The sequence below is a fragment of the Mustela lutreola genome, chromosome 1, assembly GCF_030435805.1.
Source record: "Mustela lutreola isolate mMusLut2 chromosome 1, mMusLut2.pri, whole genome shotgun sequence".
NCBI lineage: Eukaryota > Metazoa > Chordata > Mammalia > Carnivora > Mustelidae > Mustela > Mustela lutreola.
This window is the reverse complement of record NC_081290.1, coordinates 5756597-5778001: the sequence shown is the minus strand read 5'-3', so window position 1 is coordinate 5778001 and position 21405 is coordinate 5756597. Positions and strand designations below refer to the sequence as shown.

General features: G+C 38.6%; 1 protein-coding gene across 4 annotated transcripts in view; it reads right to left on the bottom strand.

Annotated features, from left to right (window-relative positions):
• Positions 1–21405, bottom strand: part of CCNI (cyclin I) — a 30054-nt gene that overhangs the window by 7790 nt on the left and 859 nt on the right. The window contains exons 1-3 of one of the 4 annotated variants that reach the window (XM_059158706.1): positions 20601–20831; positions 14477–14633; positions 2224–2352 (exon numbers count right to left, since the gene is read on the bottom strand). In XM_059158706.1, coding sequence (XP_059014689.1) covers positions 2224–2352; positions 14477–14590 — 243 coding nt within the window. In that variant the 5' untranslated portion in view covers positions 14591–14633; positions 20601–20831. Of the gene's footprint in view, positions 1–2223; positions 2353–14476; positions 14634–20600; positions 20832–21405 lie in introns of those variants that run through there. The other 3 variants (XM_059158621.1, XM_059158773.1, XM_059158768.1) reach the window with 3 other exon arrangements.

Below are 21405 nucleotides of genomic sequence, written 5' to 3'. Positions count from 1 at the left end.
ATCAATCAGCAGGAGGAAGTAACTTTCTCAAGAGTCTGACATGCATAGGAGGACTTGAATTTGCCTATTTTCCTTATCTAAGATAAGGCAGGAATACTTTCTACCTTATTGGTAGAATAAGGGTTTGCCAAACCCAGAATCAGAATCCAGTTTTAAGTAAACAGATCAATTAACTCCAATTACATTAACTGATACAGAGGTAAGTTACATAACACACAAAAAAAACCCCGTTTCGATATTTACTTTATACTTAAATATTACATTCTTGTGAAATCAGGGAACCCCTCTGATGACCTGATGTGGCCCTGATTAATTAACTTATTTAATAAACACACCAGTGACCACTGCGCCTCAGTGTTAAGTGGCATACTGTGTAGGAACCTTCTAGTTCTCTGCCTATATGAAAAATAAAAGCTGGTTCAATACTGTCAATATTTTTATAATTATTAATAGTAATCAGACATTATGGTTTAGAAAGTACTTCCAAAAATACTGTCATGTCTATTATGTCTCCGAAGTTAAGGGACACCACATGAGTGATTTCTGTAGCTAACAGTTCCAGGATCCCTGATTTTCCCAAGTATACAACAGGGCAAATGCCTGAGGTCATCAGAGTTCACTACAAAGAAGAGCCCAACTGTTAACAACTCACTCACGGTAGGTAATGCAACTAAATCAAGGGCACCAGAGTAAAAGAATCCCAATAGCAAGTGTGTGTTGTTTTTTTTTTTTAAACAAAGAGTAGTTCTAATTCCTCGATGTACATCAAGTCATTTGTGCAGTTTGTTTTTGCTTCTTTAAATACAGACATTCAGATCTTACCAACTAGAGATTCAGTAGCTCTGGAGCCGGGCTCAGGGTGCAAAAGTTTTATTAAAGAGCTACATAGCATTTCCCTCTGCATAGCTAGGACTGAGGATCTAGACACTGCTGCAGCCTTGTATGGTCCGCTTTAAGACCCTTTATTTAAACTATGAATACACTTTAGGTATTGTTTCAATATAGATTAACCATTTAATTAAGAGAATTTTAGGCTAATAACATGACAGGACCCATTAAATAAGAAATACAAAAAAATGAGATACGTGGCAATTTTCTATCTGATCCAGAAACTTCCCCAAATCTGTTTAAACTGTTTAATACGGTAAGAATCTCTTCTATGACAGCAAATACAAGAAGGTCATTAATAATTTGTGAAGAACCTAGAAACTAAGAAAGGACACTAAGCCTAAACTCCTCTTTCTCTGCAAAAGGAAGGTCAGCTATAGTCAGAGGATTGGGGGGGGGGGGGGGGGCTTGATAGTGAGATGAACTCAGCCATGTCAGAGAACATAAATTTCAGGCAATTACTATCATTATAATTAGGGTTCTTTAAGTCTCTTAAGAATACAAGTGTGAAACATAAGAGATTAACTGAGTGGCCATCCAAATTCTTCCACTCCGTAATTTTTTTACTTCTATTTTTCACGCCTAGTAACAAATGAATTCCCAGTTCTCCCAGCACACATATTCTTAGGAATACAAATGACAACAAACAAACTGTTTTTCTACTTTTTCATGCCTTGCCATTAAAAAAATGCTAATTTTCTGATTTAAATCCATTGAGAGTCTACTATGAATAATTTCACATAATATAACCAATGCTATACCAATAAAAACCATATAAAACTTATTCATATTTTTTTGTATGTTGTTGTTCATGCTGTTGTTACTAATGCTGTTATTCAACAAAAATATACCAAACTTATTTTATGCTCAGTTCATTTTATTATACTCCAAATGTATGCCCCTGGAAATTATTTATATATTTCAAAAAAACAACAGTGTAAATATTCAATAACTAAGTAGTGGCAGAAAAAAATGTGTAAAAGGCTTATTATACTTTTCTAGTCTAGTTCACAACTAACATCTAGAGTATACCATGTGTTAAAAGATGACTAAACGGATATATGGTTTGTATTAAAATCAGGAAATCAAAAACTTCACAGATTAAGTATATGTTATGAATACTGGTAGCAAAAAATTATAGAATACGATTCAAAACAAATTCTAAAAATTTACAGCAATAATAGAAAACATCATGCCTTCTTATAGGGACACAGATCTTGTCCAAGAAGGTTTTTCACTCCTTGTCACTTTCTAGAATGTTTACTACTTGCCCCTGGTTTAGTACATAAACCCTCAAACAAGAGGTTGTGTTTAAGTGTATCCTAAAATATTTACCTTTACAGTAGCTAAAAACCTGTCCAAAAGACTGCTAGCCAGAGCAAATGTTTCTGGGTAAAGGTTGAATTGGTACTTGAGTTTGGCCAGCCACTGAATCACTTCATCTCTCTGGGATGGAGAAACACTCTACAAGGGAACAATTAAAAGATAAAATAAAAATAAAAAAGAACAAGTGAAGCTCCAAGTTATCAAGAATGAATTTTCTCTTAAAAGGTTAGCAAATGCTATGGAATACGTTTATATGTTAAAAATGTTTTTAAGTTTACTCAAAATCTATCAAACTTAAGATGAACCAAGATAAAACTTTATGTACTGGTCAAAACAATTTATCAATATCCAATAGCCTCTTCCTGTTTATTAAATAAAATCTTCACAATGTCATCTCACCATATACCTATATTTTATTTATTTATTTATTAAGATTCTGTTTATTTATTTGACAGAAAAAGACACAGTGAGAGAAGGAACACAAGCCATGGAAGAGGGAGAGGGAGAAGCAGGCTTCCCAGAGCAGGGAGCCCAATTTGGGCCTCAATCCCAAGACCCTGGGATCATGACCTGAGCTGAAGGCAGACGCCTAACAACTGAGCCACCCAGGCATCCTCAACTTATATTTTAATTAAACTAAGGTGTTCAGGGAATATAATACTTTAAAGGTTAGGTAACACTATTATCAACGGATAGTAGTTTTGGAATTAAGTTTCCCAATTCTAGAAAGAGGAAAATATAAGTGAATTTCTTTCTAAGGCAGCAAATAGCCATTAAACCATCTTAGAAAATGTAAATGGAGTATGGAGGTAGAATGACAGCCCATTAAAAACAAAAGTGAAGTCAATAGGAATAAATTAAAGATATCAGGGACAACAGCTGAATTATATATTCAAAGATCATGGGAGAATACTCAAGGGGAAATTCACCTGAACTAAGTTACCAATGGAGAGATTATTATACAAACATATAACATCATTGCTTCCTACATACTATTTTAAACTGCTGAGTACAGGCTTAATTTTTAGAAGGTACACACTTTAAAGCAGTAATGACTTAGCTCTCTTTACTCTTGAATTTTGCAGGCACCACAAAAAACAACAAAATACAACAAACATAGTAATAATCTACTTATAGTAAACACAACAGAGTACAGAAATGACTCTGTGATTAGTGGAAAGAAGTATTTTCAGTAAGTGAGGGTTCTAGACAGGTAAAGGTTTAAACCAAGCACTGTATCTTTTTAATTACAACCATTTCAGATGGAAAGCCTTCCTGAGAAAGCCAAGAGGCCATGGCTTAAACCTCTTTCCTGATTACTCTGGGTCAATTTTATGAAATCAATTCTTCTATCATAGAGAGATACATCAGGATCTATAAAAGCAGGGTGGGCTGCATATCTTAATGTATCTCCCCAAACAGATATTACAGTTGGAATTTCTTCTCTCCTTCCTCTTGGCTTTCTTTTGTGTTGTGAGAACTACAAGACTTCGTGCTCATTATAATCTCTGCAATTGCACTGGCAAGCTAATTTCTCATTTTTTCCCCTTCCTCTGTCACTTTTCACTTTGGCACAACACAGTAAAGTGTTACTTAACGTTGGCCAGACCAACTAATTACACATACCATTTTTACACGTAGCTCTAAACTCAGTTATAACTGGTATTTCAGAAGGTTAACTGCCACATATCCACGTTCTAGTCAATTCCTTTTGTCCAATAAAGACTGACCCTAGACTACTGCACAAGAAATACTGACAAGAAATTGAGATTAAAAAAATGGTTTACAACACCACCAAGCTGGTGTTAAAACTATGAACAATAATCTAAAAATATCTGACAGTCAAAACAATTCAGTTCATATTACTATTCAATGCCCATCGTGCGACAGGTGCTGGGAATACAATGATGAATTTAAAAACTCCGTTTAAACTTCTAAACTTAAAGTCTCACGGGGAGGCAAACAATCAGAAAATGTCAATCCCCCATGTTTAGTGTAACAGAAAGGTACGCGGAGGGTGCGAAGGGCACACCCTGGAAGGGCGCTCAGTCCCCTGTGGAAGGAGAGTAAAAGCTTCTTATAGGAGGTAGCGATGAACGTGTACCTTACAGTGAGGAGAGGATGTGATCATTTTCACGTCATGGGAAAAGATCTATTTTTTTAAGCCTGTGAAAAACTAAAAAACAGGAATCATGTCAACCTGGAGGCAATCACTTATTGTCAAGCTCTTCTTTTTTTTTTTTTTTTAAAGATTTTTATTTATTTACTTGATAGAGAGAGATCACAAGTAGGCAGAGAGGCAGGCAGAGAGAGAGGGGGAAGCAGGCTCCCTGCCGAGCAGAGAGCCCAATGTGAGGCTCGATCCCAGGACCCTGAGATCATGACCTGAGCCGAAGGCAGAGGCCCAAACCACTGAGCCACCCAGGCGCCCCTTGTCAAGCTCTTCTGACTCTCAAGTAAAATCAAGGTGGGTAAGAAAGATGCCAAAAACGGGTACTTGGAGAATCAGTGTAGAATCCCAGTGATCGAGACAAAAACACAGGCAGCTCACTAAACTGAAGCTGTGGGCGTGACAGGTTCTGGGTGCGGACAGCAGCAAGGGAATTTATGTCCTGCACAAACTGCTGTCCGACAGGACAGAGGAACAGAGGAAACCAGAGTTGGGCAATTAGAGCAGAGGCTAAATTCTCTCTCTTGAACTGGTGGCCAATTCTAGCCTGAAGCTGCGGCTTCCTGAGAAAGGTGGCAGGAAGCAAACACAGACCGACAACTAGGGCCACCGTCAAAGAGCTGTTACTGGTCCTTGCTTCTGGAATATATCATTTTCCACAGAGCCCTGAGCTGCTGCCCCTGGATCCAGCTCTGAACTAGGGGCTCCGAAAGGTCCCCGGGAAGGGCGTGAAGGCAGTCACGGGATTTCCAGAGGAGCTCAGCATTCAAGAGAAATTAGATTCCTACCTAGAAGAGCTTTTATCCAAAATGCCAAAACAAACAGAAAAGTAATGTTAAGCGAGGAGACACTGAAAACAAATCAGTGTAAGGAAATACATTTGCACAGGGGGCAAAAGACGGTCACAGAGTCCGATAAACCTGGGGAGGCCGGAGGAGGTGAAAGAACAATGGGCCAGAGCAGCCGCGAGCAACAAGATCATCAACTGCACCTTCAGCTCAGAGATGCATACAATGGGGACAGAGGAGAAAAAGATCCCTGAGTGACAAAATTATATATAATGTACCTATTTGGTGTCTGACATTAAATAATAAACATATAATTGTAAGAAGTGCCACAGAAGATGGACGCGATGTGCTTGCTGTGAGAGTACGTAACACAGGGAACACAGTTGTGCAGAGATTTCCATATCATGGTTATAACTAAATGATCCAACTTCTAGAAAGCACATGGAATGCAAAAGGCACTCAAATACTAGTTTTGTTCTTTCCTACTTCTAAAAATACCTGATGCTCTAATGATGCCAGAAAAAAACAAATTTACAAAATACTACATACAAATAATTATTTTAAAACAATTATAATACAACTAGTTATGAAAGAGATCATGAAATACAGGAATAGGGCCAAGAAAGCATTCCCGCATGACTAGTAAAATCATCACTAGTCAAAAACTAGTAAGAACAACAAAAACCCACAAAAGGTTAACAGTTTAAAAGTCACTCTTAGGGAAATCATACTAAGATCACTTTTTCAAATCAATTCAAACATGTACTCAACAGTAGTATCATCAGGGCAGCTTTACAAAAATGAAGTTCTGTGTCTAAGTAATCCAAATCAAAAGGCAGGCCAGGGGAAAGAAAGGAAAGCAGAACTGCCTGCCCCCCTAGATGGTATGTCCTGGACAAGGAATCGGTTTCCTTTTTATGGATTCCTCAAATAGGGTTAAGCCAGTTCAGAAGCTGAACAACTAACTAATCCTCAAGAGAGTTTGGAATGGATTGATTCAAGCTGGTAAAACACAGGGTTTTGTATTTCACAAGCTACTATTCTGGTCATTTAAAATACAAATACTCTCCAGCTTTAAACTCTTCAAGGCTCACCATTACCTAGAACAAGTACAAGCCCCGAGGTGTGGCGTACAAATCCCTATGACCCACTTCTCCAGCCTCACTTACCTTCCACCACTTTCTACCTTAAAATTCATACTGTGAGAGCAGCACTTGCATTTCTGGTCTTCCTTGCTCCTCCTGTGCTATGTTATTACATCACTTCTCTTCTGTTCATACTGCTCCCCCTGGTTGGTACACACCCCCCTCTCTTGTTACCTACCTTATTATTTATCCTTCAAGAGCTATTTCAACGGTCACTCCTCACCACACTTTTCCTAATAACTCTAGTTGGGCTAAGTACCTTCCTGTGCTCCCACAGCCTCTCGTCACACCTGTAAAGTTCAACATTTAAAAAAAAAAATTACATTTCTGCTTTTGGGTGTGATAGAGTAGGCAGCAACCTACACAACAGCTGAGAACTAGAAAAACCACTGACCACCACCACCACCACCACCACCACCACCACCAGTTTTGAAGTCATCAAAACTGCTAGGACAACCAGGCTTTGCAGAACCAAGAGTCTGGAAAAGAGGTACAACTATCCCCCGATTTCAAAAGTCCAGGTTACGTCACTTAGCTTTAACTAAAAACCTACCTCAGTACCTGAAAAATTCCAAAGATTTTCACTTACATGAGAAAAGGCAAAAAGTAAGAACAGCCTTCGGCATTCATTCCGCAGCAGTTAGAGACAGTGACGCACCCAGAGCAGCAAAATGGTACCGCCGCCTCCGTCCCCCAATCCACACTCAGCACCTCAGCCACCAAACTTTGAACTGTGTCTGTGAGCACCCACCAGGGCTTTATCTTGATTTATTCTGCCCATCTGTTAGCAAGATGTGTCCTAAGATATCAGAAAAGCCAAACCGAGGGGTCTGGAACACTCAAAAAATTGCCCTTATAAACTAATGGTAACTGCTTCTTTGCCTTATAGCATCTCAGCTCAGACACGTTTCCACAGCGATGCTCCACTTGCAAACACTGGGGAACCTGGAACTGAAGTGCTCAACTAGAGGAAAGAGCGGCTTTTCCTTTAGGGCACTTGCCCACTCTCTTGAGTATGGCCAGAGGCTCAAGAGGCTGAGAGGAAGGAAGCCTACAGAGCTTCTGAGACTTTTATGGGTGGAGACACAAAATTTGGAGCCTTAGGAGCCAAATGGGGAGAGGAAGGGTCAGAAAACTGAATGTGACACTCAGCTGATTTTCCCCTTAATTTTCTGAATGACACTCTGAAGCTGGGAAGGACAGGGATCTAAGAAGCTGACCCAGAGCCTCTGAAAAGCAAGAGTGAGCTCGGCACCCTTTAGCACCCTCCCAGTGCTCAGGTGAGATCCCGGACTGTACTCTGGGAGTGGGGCACACCAGGGGCAGAAGCAGCCATACCCAACTGCAGCCCAGATGCCAAGCAGCACGATCCCTCAGCGGATTCAAGTGATTAATCTCCTACTCAGTCACCTACCAAAGGCCAGACTGAACCCTTCCACAGCAAGATGACATCTAGAACCTTCACAATTTTTCATAATGTTCAGCATTCAATTAAAAATTACTGGGCATGCTAAATAGTATGCTAGGTAAAGTCAGTCAATCAGAGAAAGACCAACACTGTGTGATTTCACTTACACATGTAATTTAAGAAACAAAACAAATGAACAAAGGCGGAAAAATGAGACACAACCCAAGAAAAGGACTCTCAGTTACAGAGAACTGATGGTCACCAGGGGCGAGCCTGGCGCGGAGACGGGGGAGAGAGATGAAGGGGAGTAAGAGAGCAACAAAAAGACCTAAATCTTTGAATTATCAGAAAAGGACTTAATATACAATAAAGGAAAAGTGGGAAAAGAGATGAAAAAATGAATTTCACTAGAGAAATGATAGCTATTAAAAACATCTAAAAGAAAATTCCAGAACTGAAAAATATCATAACTGAAATTAAGAACCCAGTATGTGGATCCAACAAATCAGACATGGTTGGACAATTATGCTTTGAGGAAAACTTAGTTTTTAATGTATATATTAAAACACAACAGGGGCACCTGAGTGGCTCAGTCGGTTAAGCATCTGCCTTCGGCTCAGTCATGATCCCAGGGTCCTGGGATGGAGCCCCACACTGCGCTCCCTGCTCAGTGAGGAACCTGCTGACTCTGCCTCTCCCCCTGCTCCTCGGCTTGTGCTCTCTCTCAGATAAACAACATCTTTAAAGAAATAAGATAAAAGAACAAGTGGAAAGTCATTTAAGCATCTACCTCAGAATAAAAAACAGCAAATTACACAAAGTAAACAGAAGCAGATAAGAACAAATAAGAAAAAAATGTAAAAAGAAAAAAATGTACAAGAGGGAAAATCAACAGAACTAAAAGGCTTATCAACAGATTCCTAGAAAGACTGATCAAGAAAGGAAACACGTATCACCAACTAAGGAAATGGAAAAGGGAACATCAGTATGAACCCTTCTGATATTAAAAAGGTATCATAAATAACTTTACACAAATAATTCACAATTTAGATGAAATAAATTCCTTGGGGGGGAAAATAATTTACCGAAACTGAAATAAGATTTAAATGAAGACCTGATCAGTGTCACATTTACCAAAGAAAATGAATTATTAAACGCTTTCCCACAAATAAATCTCTAGGCTCCCAGTGGAATCTTCCTACACTTTAGAAATAACAACCCAAACAGAGAGTACTTTTTAAAAAAGCAGAACACTTCCTAATTCATTTTAAAAGCCAGCATACTTTATTATGAAACTTGACAAAACACATTATAAACCAATCTCACCCATGAACATAAATGCAAAAACCCTAAGCAAAATGTTAACAAAATCCAATGATGTAAAAAAAAAATTAACACTTATTTATAAAAAAAAAATCTCTTGACAAATTAAGGCAGATAATCTTCTTAATCTCATAATGATAAGAAATATGTAACAAATTTTATACTTCATGGTGAAACACTAAAAACTTTCCCTCCAACTGAAACTGAGATAAGGGTATCTGTTGCCGCTGTTACATCCAGTGGGGTTCTGGAGGCCTGAGCGAATTCTACAGAACAAAAATAAAAAGTATTAAGAACTGGATAGGAAGAAATAAAACCATGATTATTCACAGTTAACATGTCTATATATAATATACAGAAACCCCAAAAGACTCTGGAAGCAAATTTAATATAGTCAATATATAAAAATCCATTTTATTTCCATATACCAGTGTATAGAAACATACTTAAATGAAAAATCTAAAATACCATTTGTAACAGCCTCAACAAGACTCAAATATCTAGGAATAAACCTAAAGTACCAAATATTATTAAATGAAACTGAAGATCGAGGCTCCTAGGTGGCTCAGTTAAGTGTCTGACTCTTGATTCTGGCTCAGGTTATGATCTTAGGGTTGTGGGATCAAGCCCCACACTGGGCTCCAAACTCAGCAGAGAGACTACTTTTTCCTCTCCCTTTCTCAAATGAATACATAAAACATTTATTTAAAAAAAAAAAAAAAAGACATTTAAGACCAATTTAAAGAAAATGAAGCAACAGTCTATGTTCTGAATTGGAAGACTCCTATTATAAACATGTCAATTCTCCCCTAAATTAACAGATTCAATAATCCCTTCAATTTTTTTAATTGACAAGTATATTTTTAAATATATATAGAAAAACAAAGAGTTAAGAAAAGCCAAAATAATCTTGAGAAAAAAAAAAAAAAAAACCAAAGTTTATGCCACCAAACACTTATTATAATGCTGTAATAATTACTGCAACATGGTATTTAAAGAACAGCAAATGGGCCAATGGCAAGAAAAGAGGCAAGAAACAGACAAATACATTCACAGGTTTATAGTAATCACTTCATTTATAACAAAACTGCAGGGAAATAGGAAAAAGTACCTTTTTAATAAATGGTGGCAGGTCCCTATGGAATAAATGATGGGACTCCTACACTTCACACTATACCCCACCCCACCCAAAACCCCCACTAGAATGTAGATCTAAATGTGAAGGGTAAAACAATCAACTCTGCAGAAAGAAAATCCAAGAGAGTATCTTCGTTACATTGGAACAGACAAACATTCCTTTAAGAAAGGAAAAAAATTTCAATAACTTGGTCATTAAAAATAAAGGACTTCTATTGATCAAAGGTCAACACAAAGAGAGTTGAAGGCATCTGTAATACAGTCTACAAAAGAAAGAGAACTCTTACAAAACAATTAACAAGACAACTCAGTAGAAACCCAGACAAAGATCTGAATAGACATTGCATCAAAAAGTAAATCTAATGGCCAAAAACACATGAAAAGCTGAACTTCATTAATTATTAAAAAAAAGCAAATTAAACTCAATGTGATACTATAATACACTTACCAGAATAACGAAAATGAAAAGACAATAACCAAGGGTTGACAAGGATATAGAGTAACTTGGGATTTTCATACTCTGCTAGAGGGGGTCAAAACAAAACAAAAAAACCTCACAAAAAATGGGATATAACACAACATAACAACTTTGGGACAACTGATGGTTATCTACTAAAACTGATATACACATATCTAGGTTCTACCAATTCCATCCCTAAAAATACATTAAAAAAATACACATATGTTCACTGAGACATGCACAAGAAGATGACACTAATGACCATCAACAGAAGAGATAAATTCAAAGAATTGTACATGGCAGTGAGAATAAATTATGGCCACATGAAATAACACAGATGAATCTTACATAAAAAAAAATACTGAACAAGAGGCCAGTACATACTCTATGATTCCATATACATGTATGAAATTCAAAACCAGGAAACTAATCTGTGATATTAGGACTGTTTTTTTTTTTTTTTTTTTGGGTTGGGAGGCAGACGGTAGTCACTACAAGAGGACAGAAGGGGTCTTCTAAGTGCCAGGGAAGTGGTGTATTTTACACCTGTACAGTTACAATCTGTGTACTTTTCTGTACATTATACTTCAAGAAACTGCTTAAAGGAAAGAAAAAAGAGAAACCAACCTGCAGGGTAATATTTATTTATTTACCAAATTCACAGATTATACAAGAATGACAGAAAATCAACAGATTAGATGACAATTATAATTTTAAAGCCAGAAAAGTGGATCAGAATCAACAATTTTAAATTAGAAATAAATAACACCACACTTAGGTCAAAAATTAAAATCTATATCTAGCACAGAGGAACATTTGCTTCAAAACTAAACTAGTTCAGTAAGTCAGTATGACACTGCTGCCAGAACAATAAAATTTAGGGCTAGCTGAATGAAATCATCAAGCGAAGATAAAGTGAGGTAACAGTTTCACTTCACTGCTCATTAATGACTACAAATGAAATGTCACAACTTTAAGAAACACACTGAATGAGTGTATCTGGAGTGGTAAACTCTTGTCAAATAATGGTTAAAAAAACACAGGATGTTCAATCAGGCAAAGAGGACTTTGTGGACTTACCACATCTTTACATAGATAAAGGGCTGCCATTTAAAATAAACAGATGTATTCTGTATTGCTCCAGTGGACAAAACTAGAACTACCAAGTGGCCACTAGAAAGAAGCAGTTTGCAGGTGCAATGTAGGAAAATCTTTCCAATAACTTATAGTTTTCCCACAGTAGACCGGACAAAGTATCCAAAGCAGAGAATAGCTTTTCAGAGATGTCAGAAGAACGTTACTACGATGTAGTTAGAGTAAATCAGTGTCTCTCAAACCTAATGCATATTAATAAAACCATGAAACTTTTTAAAACACCAATTTCCACTACTGCTACCACAAGCCCAGTAGGTCTAGATAAGGCCTGGAACCTCTGTAAGAGCCTTCCCGGGTGATTCTGACGCACTCAGCAGCCTCGCGGCTCAAGATCCTGTATTCAGAAACCACATAATTATATGGCCTTTAAGACTCCTTACAGTGTCAAAATCCTAATGAAAAGCTTTTTAATAGCTTGAAGCAGTTTAATCTTTGCATATCAAAAGCACATTAGCAAAATAGAGAATATATGAAAGTGCATGTCACTTTGACCAGTCTTCCAATTTTTTCTCCCAAATTCATGTAACCAAATTATTGTGTACTTGAAAATACAATTATTATATAAAAGAACTTCTCTAACCTGGGCTAGTTATAAAGAAATGATAATGCTCATTTTACAGAGGTTTACTGAAGTCTATTTTATGCCAATAAACAAAAATGACACAACTCAACCCCAAGGGAACTCACAATCAAATCATCAGGAAATCCTAATACTGCATACTATCACAAAGGAAGTAAAGAGTGCTGTGGGAGCACACAGAAGGGGAGTGATGGGTACATAATGTTCTTGTATGACCACTCTGTCCTAAACTTGAGGATAGGGGATGCAAATTAAAGGAGAACTTTGAGAGAATGATCCAGAGACAGAGCTTAGGTAGAAAAAAGACAGAAAAGGAAACTGAAGGATAAAAGCATAAAAGAAACCTTTATAATATTTTATTTTTCCATTTTTACCAGCACTCAAAAAATATTAGAAAAGCTGGAAAAGTATGTTTATGGCTTAATGACAAGACTGTGTTTCTTTTCTGCAAGGAATCAAGGAGCGTAATCATGGTTAGAAGCAATAGTGGGAAGAGAACTCGAAAAGCCAGTCCCTAAGAGAGGGGCAGAACAAAATCAGGAAATTAGAACTAAATAGACAAGTGTCCCTCGGGGTTACTACAGCAAGCAGCTGAGCTCCTACAGCTCTTAACTCTCACCCCACTCTTCACCCCTATCCCCATCTGAACAAGCCCACCCACATTTTATAAGAATTGACTTTGGCTTCCACTTGATATTACTATAGGCAAATCCTTAAATGGTTCCCTCTCCAAAGTTCTAACACTGTTCTATTCTCTTTGGGACAACTGATGGTTGTTAAATCACCTACAGATATAGGCCAGATTAAATGATAATAAAGCAATACACTATAATCTTGGTAGAATATCATGTTCAAAGACTATGTTGTAGAAGAGTATTATCACTGGTTACACGCTGACTCTAGGAGACAGCAGAAGGAAGAAGTGGTTCTAAAGCCAGCTGTATTAAAGCTTTGAGGCTTACCAGAAAGTCAGAACGTAAAGGCAGGAATTTCTATTTTTCTCACTGATGTATGCCCAAATGCTAGAAGTACTCAGCATGTAGTAGATACTTAATGAACATTTACTGAATGACTGAATTCCCAAGTATCTAAAAAAATCAAACACACACACACAAATAAAAACTGAAAAACAAAGTACAATGGGAAGAGAACTACATCAAGTTCAAATTACACCTCTACTATTCACATCTTGAGCAAAGACGGACTGCTGCCTATTTCAAAGACTACACTAAGAGAGTAAATGTGACAGAATATGGAGATGCTCCTAGCTTGAAAGATACTCACCCAGGTTAACTAATTTTCAATCGGCTAAACAACAAATAAGTAACAGTAAATGCAAAAACATATTTCTTCAGCTTGTGAGAAAGGATGACAGAAGTAGGTTAGTAGAAAATGCATACAGATTTTAATAACCTAAACAAAGGTTAACCTAAACCAAAGGAGGAACTAAGATATTTGCTATTCATTTACCTAAAAATCAAAAATCCAAATTTTCTTGGCCACTATTCTTTATCCCAAGCACAGTGCTAAGTACTAGTGATAAAAAGAGCTTATACAATAAGCTTTAGGAGTGCATAAACTTCATAGTTATTTGTCAAAAATAACAGGATTAAATGATAGAAGCATAAAAATTTCTAAAAGAAAAGGCATTTAACTAACAGTAACAGAGAGGTAAGATGACTATTTCCCTACAAATATCCAACATTAGCATTACCTTAGTAGCTACTTGAACTCCTTATAATTATCCAAGAAATACACAACAATTTGTTTACTAAAGATAATTTCAGCCTCCATAGCTAACTATATACCTAGAAATAAAGAAAGCTTACTACTGTTAGTACTGGATTACAAAGAGAACGTATCTTCCTAAATCTGTAACTCAGATAACAAAACAAGCAAATAAAAACAAAAAAGTCATTTTTGTCCGGTTTCAAAATAAAACAAGGGGAGGTTTCCCCAATAAAGAACATAGCACATCCTTTAATGATATAGAGTTCTCCCATGCTGTGTCAAGACACCAAGATACCAGTACTTTGTGACAGTACACTTACTGCTGAAAGAAGTCATCTATCTGGAGTGATGAGAAAAATCCTTACCTGATTTGTAGGCATTTTCGGCACATTCACTTTCCACATCTGGGCTTCCCTAGAGATTGCCTTTTCCAACAGGAAAGACAATCTCTGGTTTTCCAAAGGCCCTGGAAACTTCATGATAGCCTTTGGATCTGCCTGCCTCCCAGCTTGATGTAGCTACCTATAAAATCAAATATAAAACAATGCTTTTTCTTTCATTATAAAATACATGTAGCACTGCATAAATATGTTGGTTCTTATTAAGCAATTCATAAAACAAAATAAGAATGTTATGAGGCAGGAGAGGGTTTTACAGCTCTTTAAAATATCATATATTAAAATATTACAGTAATAATCAGTTACCTAAACATATTCACTTTAAATTTGAAACTAGGTCATAAAGAAAATAAAAACATGACCATATAATTGATAGAACCAATAGACTCCAATGAAAATATATTATTGTGTCTCAAATTATGTCAACAAATCTTAAATTGTGGGCTTTTTATACAAGCAATTCTTAATAATTGTCCCAAATATCCCTCTTAAAAATCTAATCAGATAAGGGCTATTAACCTTTTTCTTCATTAAAAAAGTTATATCCATTACATTAAATCCCACCCATTCCCGTATAATTAGTATGAAACCATCCCCATAAGTATAAAACCATCTTTATTTGTGCTTCCAATATACAGTGTCTACTAGCTACACATATGACCATTTATATTTTAACTGAATATAAAGTTAAAATATAATTCTTCAGTCACACTAGCAGCAGCATTTCAAATACTCAATATTACATGTGGTTAGTGTATCAGATAGAAATATTCCTTTTCAGCACTGTCACTGCAGAGAAGTTCTACTGGAAAGTGTTGATGTAGAAAACTCAATAATCAGCTGACTGGCCCTCTAAAACGAGCAAGCCTAAGGAGTAACAGTGTAGATCAGTGCAGGCAACTGAAAGTCCAGGAGAGATGCCTTTAGGTTTATAAAGAGAAAAAAAGAAAGAAAAGAAACTAGAGATTTGAGAAGTACAACCATGTACAGAGAAGTAGATTTAGAAACTGAAGCTATGGCAAGATTCAACCAGATTTGATGAAAGCTAAGGAATTAAAAAGGTGATTGGCTTCAGAAACAAAGATTATGCAAGAAGGTAAATATAATAATATATCACAACACTCACATAGCAGTAATAGTGAAAATACTGAGTAGGGACTTCAATAAATAGATTAAAACTGCATTGGGAAAATGGGAGGGGTAAGAAGGTAAAATGAGCACTGCGTCTTTACATGTCACTGTAGGCGAAACATGAATAATACCTAAAACTGAAATATCAAAAAACAGTAGAGCAAATTATTTGAAAATTATGATCTTAAATACAAGAGAAACAGATAAGCTGGGCGCCTGCGTGGTTCAGTGGGTTAAGCCTTCGGCTCTGGTCCTGATCTCTGGGTGCTAGGATCAAGCCCTTCCCCTGCATTGGGCTCTCTTCTCAGCAGGGAGCCTGCTTCCCCCCCTCCTTACTTGTGATCTCTCTGTCAAATAAATAAATAAAATCTTAAAAAAGAGAGAGAGAGAAAGAGAAACAGATAAGCACTCAGAGGTTAACCTGTGAGAAAAGCTAGAAAATCCAGCAACAGAAGAAGGCTCTTCTTCATTATAAACCTCATATAACTATTTCAGTTTTCAACTATGTACCTGTAGTATTCACTTCATATTCGTGAGATTTTCAAAAAAGTAAATATCTAGAATTAACAAAGAAAAGTTCTAATTTTTAAATAAAATTTAAAATTAATTAAAAACAAACAACAAACTGCCCCCTTGACCCCCAACTCCAGGTCCAATCCCTTTCTTAGTCACACTTCCCATGCTTCACCTACTTGCTACAGAATCTACTGCAGATTACCTCTGGTTCACTGGATACGGATTTTTATTTTTTTTTTTTTTTTCATTTTGCTTCTTTGAACTTCTTGAGTTTTTGCACATTTCCTATAACGAGCATTAAGTACCTTTCATACCAAGAAAAAATGGTAAATAACACAGAAGGAAAAGAAATACTACCTAAACTCAAAGGCCCATTTCAAAGGTTAACTTCTTCCAAGAATTCTTGATTCTCTAATCTGGTGTGATTTCCGTCTGAAAGCAGCTTCCCACTATTTTCCCTATGAAATGATAAACATTATGATACTAAAAAGATTATATACTATAATCAGTATTATTATTTTTTTATCACTCACAGAATCCTCGTGAAACAGGGACTCCACCAAAGACTGGTTTCAATCCTTGGGGCCAAAACCAAAACAAACCAATCCAAGCCTAAACTCTTTCATAAGCCAATTCTTGAAAAGTCTGAAGGTGGCTAGCATGCCCACCAATTCTTCTTTCATAGCTGAAGAACTGCTCAAAATTTCCCCACATGACATGACTTTTGCTCTTCTAAATGCAGTCTAAGATCATTAGCTGCTTTTTTGAGTCCATACCACACTATGAACTCTTAACGCCTTCTGAGGTACACTGAGGCAAACTCCCTTTCCACGTGCCCCGCCATGTACATAGTTTTGGAGCCCCTTTTTGGGGGGGAAAGGGGGACAACCCTGTTCAGGACTATAATTTTTTTTTTTTAAAGGTCATCTTGTTATATTCCATCTACTGTTACATTCGGCTGAGATGTTCGGATTCCAATTTTGCTGCCTTGGTACTTTTCTCAGATTTTCCATAACTAGATAAATAAACCCACTATAATTTCATCTAAAACAGATGGAAATATTAACCTTAGAAATAGAGTGTAAACTAGATGGCCATTAGTCAAGAGATCTTTAGGAAAAAACACCTATATTGGATGGAGATTAAACTTGGTTTATTTATTGGTTCTAAGGTTTTTTCTAACTGAATTTTAGTCTGTAATTCATTAACTCTTGTCAAAACATACCAAATTACTTCAATTCATTAGTTTCACCCAACAGGTGGTTCCTCAGAATCCCTCAGCCTTCTCAGCACACCAAAGGCCGGCTGCCCCTGTGATTACTCTTCCCTCAAAATGCTTCCTCTGAAGATTATTTTTAGGAGGGAGGGGGGGAGGGATGGGAACAGACAGAGATAAACAAGACAGAATCATGTAGAGAATAAGAAGGTTCAAGAGATTCCTGTTCTCCAATTTTCTACAGTTAAGACCCTAAGTAAGATTTTCAAATACTTAGATGCTTAAAAAAAATTTTTTTTAAACAAAGAATCCAGGTCAAAGAAAAAAATCACAAGGAAAATTAGAAAATACTTTGAGGTAATGAACAAGGAAACATACCAAAACTTATGGGATGCAAGTAGAGCAAACTATACCTAAAGCAAACCAGAAGAAAAATTAAGAGTGGAAATCAATAAAGGAATAGAAAAATAGAGAAAATCAATGCAACTAAAAGTTGGTTCTCTGAAAAGATCAAAATTGGCAAACCTCTAGCTACACTGACCAAATAAAAACAGAAAGGATGAAGTACTAAAATGAGGAATAGAAGGAGACATTATCACCTATGTCGTAGAAATAAGAGATATTATAAAGGAATCTTATGAACAAGGGTTTGCAAATAAATTAGACAACTTTGCATGAAATGGACAAACACCTAGAACCACAAATTATCAAAACTGACTTTAAAAAGAAGCAGAAGGGGCGCCTGGGTGGCTCAGTGGGTTGAGCTGCTGACTTTGGCTCGGGTCATGATCTCAGGGTCCTGGGATCGAGTCCCACATCGGGCTCTCTGCTCAGCAGGGAGCCTGCTTCTCTCTCTCTCTGTCTCTCTCTCTGCCTGCCTCTCTGTCTACTTATGATCTCTCTCAGTCAAATAAATAAATAAGTAAATAAATAAATAAATCTTTAAAAAAAAAAGGAAGCAGAAAAGCTGAAGAGCCACGTAATAAGAAATTGAATTAGTAAACAACTGTGAGAGAAAAGCCTATGCCCAAGGGATCTCACTAATGAACACTGCATCTATAGAAAAATTAAAATTCTTCACAAACTCTTCCAAAAAGTAGAGGAAGAGCACTTCTCAACTCATTTTATGAGGCCAGTTAAGCAAACAAAGAAAACAGCATTAGAAAACTATGGAGAACATCTCTTCTAAATAAAGATGTAGAATTCCTCAAGAAAATACTAACAAACTGAATCTAGCAACATTAAAAAAAGGATTACATACCATAACTGAGTGGGATTTGCACCAGGAATGCAAAGTTGGTTTAACATTCAAGAAATCAATTAATGTAATATACCATATAAATAACTCACACTAGGGGAATGTAACAAAGGATAAAGAGTTCAAATTTCCTTTATCTTTTAAAAATAAGATATAAATAATCCGAGTGAAAGAAAAAAGGATGGAGAAAATATTTCAGATCAAATCAGACTACAGAAAAATGAAAGTTCAATATGTGATGCTAAAACTCAATCCTCTACTGGAAAGATAAAATGCCAGAAAGGTCATTATTTGACCAACTGACATAAAGGGAACATGGACAAATTAAAGTAAATGTATCAATGTTAAGTTTATTAAATTTGATGACTTGACTGTGATTCTGTAACAACATCCCTCTTAGAAAATACACACTAAAATCCTTAGGAGTAAAGGGCATATGCCATATACATATATATGAGAGAGAGAACAAATGATAAATATGCAGTGAAATGTTGATGATAGATGAAATGATAGTTTCTTTTTGAAATTATATACAAGTTAATCCCCACCCCCCAAGGCTGTATTTATGGAAGTGCTTGTATTAGAGGGATACCTTTGACACTCCTTTTTGAAATTCTAGTAAGACAGGGCACCTGGGTGGCTCAGTTGGTTTTATTGTCTGCCCACCTGGGGCAAGAGCTCAGGGTGCTGGGATCAGGCCCCAAATTGTCACTGTTGCACTGTTGGGCTCCCTGCTCCGTGGGAGTCTCCTTCTCCCTCTATACCACCCCCCATATAAATATTAAAAAAATTTTTTAATGATTCTAGTAAGACAATGATACAGTGAAGAAAGCATTGGCTTGAGTTTTACTTTTCTTACTGATAATGTACTAGCCTGTTTTCTAATGTGTAAAATAGACTGAGTTAGGTTAATGAAACCTGAATAAAATACACTTAAAATATAATTTTACTGTTTTAAATAGTAGACCTTTATAGTTGCATCTTATTACTTCACGCCATTCTTTAGGAACTAAGAAACAGAGGGGTGTTTTAAATGGCATATTCCACACACTTCTAGCTTTATGACACTTCAACATTTCTCCTGTCAATCTTTCAATTACTTCTGCTTTTTTCTCCATGTTTATCAAAGAGCTTAATGCATGCATGAACAGCTTTATAAAGTTACTGCACAGCACAAAGTGTATTAGAAATCTACATACAGGGCCTCCTGCTATTCTATTCTAAGGAAAAGTACTGCAGTCTTGGGTAAACACAGAAGTAACTTCATCCATACAGAATTATTACAGCTATTATCACCGTAACCCCAACTCCGTTTACAATTCTGTGCTGGTGCAGACTTCTGGATCTTAGCTCCTATTCTAAAAAGAAGCACTGATTATTGTGACCATCTCCCCGAGTTCATGCCGCTAAGCTAATCACGAACTACAGGTCCCTTCTCTCCCGGACAGCCATCCTGGTCCTCCTCCAGCGGGCACTCCCCTTCCTACAGAGCCGTCCCGTGCAAACGTCTGGGTCTAGTCCCCTGCCTCTGACATCTGTGCTGAGACAGAACTCTACTTTTGCATTTAATCGCTCTGTGAGAATCATCTGGGGACGCGTCTCCTACAAACCGTGTTCTCCGAGGGCGCGCACTCCCCGGATTCCGCAGGACCGTCTAACCAACAGCGCACACGCCAGCCCACGAAGTCGAAGCAATGCGTGCGCCCCACCGAGCCAGCTCCGGTTCGAGGTGCCCTGCCACCTTCTCCCTTAATCCTGACGCAACCTCCTGAAGCTGGTATTACCGTGAAGCCGGTTCTGAAGAGGAAGACGCACGCAGAGAAAGGGAGCCTCCACTGTCATAGTGTCCACTCCACACGACAGCGACTGTGCATCACGACAGAACGCACACTCGCAGCTTCCGACCTCCACCAAAAACCCGAGCCCCGCTCCGCCCGACCACGAGCCAAACGGGCACGAAGCGCGGTCACCTGGAACTGGACACCAGCTCCGCCGGCCCTCCCGGCTCGCCGCGACGACTCTGCTCTCCGTCGGGGCTGCGGAACGCGGCCAGAATCGCTCCTCTCTGCTCGCAGATCTGCAACTCTCACCCCGAGTCCCTCTTCCGAAGCCCCTCGTCCACTCCCTTGTCATCCACCCCGAACCGTGCGCGGGAGCTGGAGGCCGGGGATGCCACCTCCAAGTTCCCAACAACTGCACTGCTGGGACGCAGACGACAGGGACAGCCGGACGGCCCGGTCCGCACGCCGCCACCGGCCCCCAGGTGGGGGGGGGGGGTCACCGTCTGGCCTCACTCTCCCTCCCCCGCGAAATGAGGCTCCGGACCACCTGCCTCCCACCGCGTCCTCGCGAGGCTCGGGAGCTGCGAGCCACCTCCGGCGTCGCCCGCCAGACAAGCGGCGTCCACAAGGGCCGCCAACAGCCCGCTCCGCTGCCCGGACGCGGACGGACGGAGAACTCAACTCTTCGGCCGGACGCTCAAGGCCTGGCTGCTGTCCACCGCCCCGCACAGACCTTCCCGACGCGGCTGCCCGATCCTCCACGCGCCCGACCCCCCTACGGAGACCCTCTCGCTCCGGAGAGGACCGTCCCGCCCTCTTCAGGATCTCGGTGCCTTTACCTCCCCGCCCCCTCCTGTTCACCCTCGGGGAAGCGCCCTTCAGGGGCCACTCGGCGCTCACCTCCGCTCGGCCCCCGGCCTGGGGTAACGGCCGCTCCCCGACCTCCCGCGCGCCCGCGCTGCCCGGCCCGCCCGGCGGCCACTCCGCGGTGCCG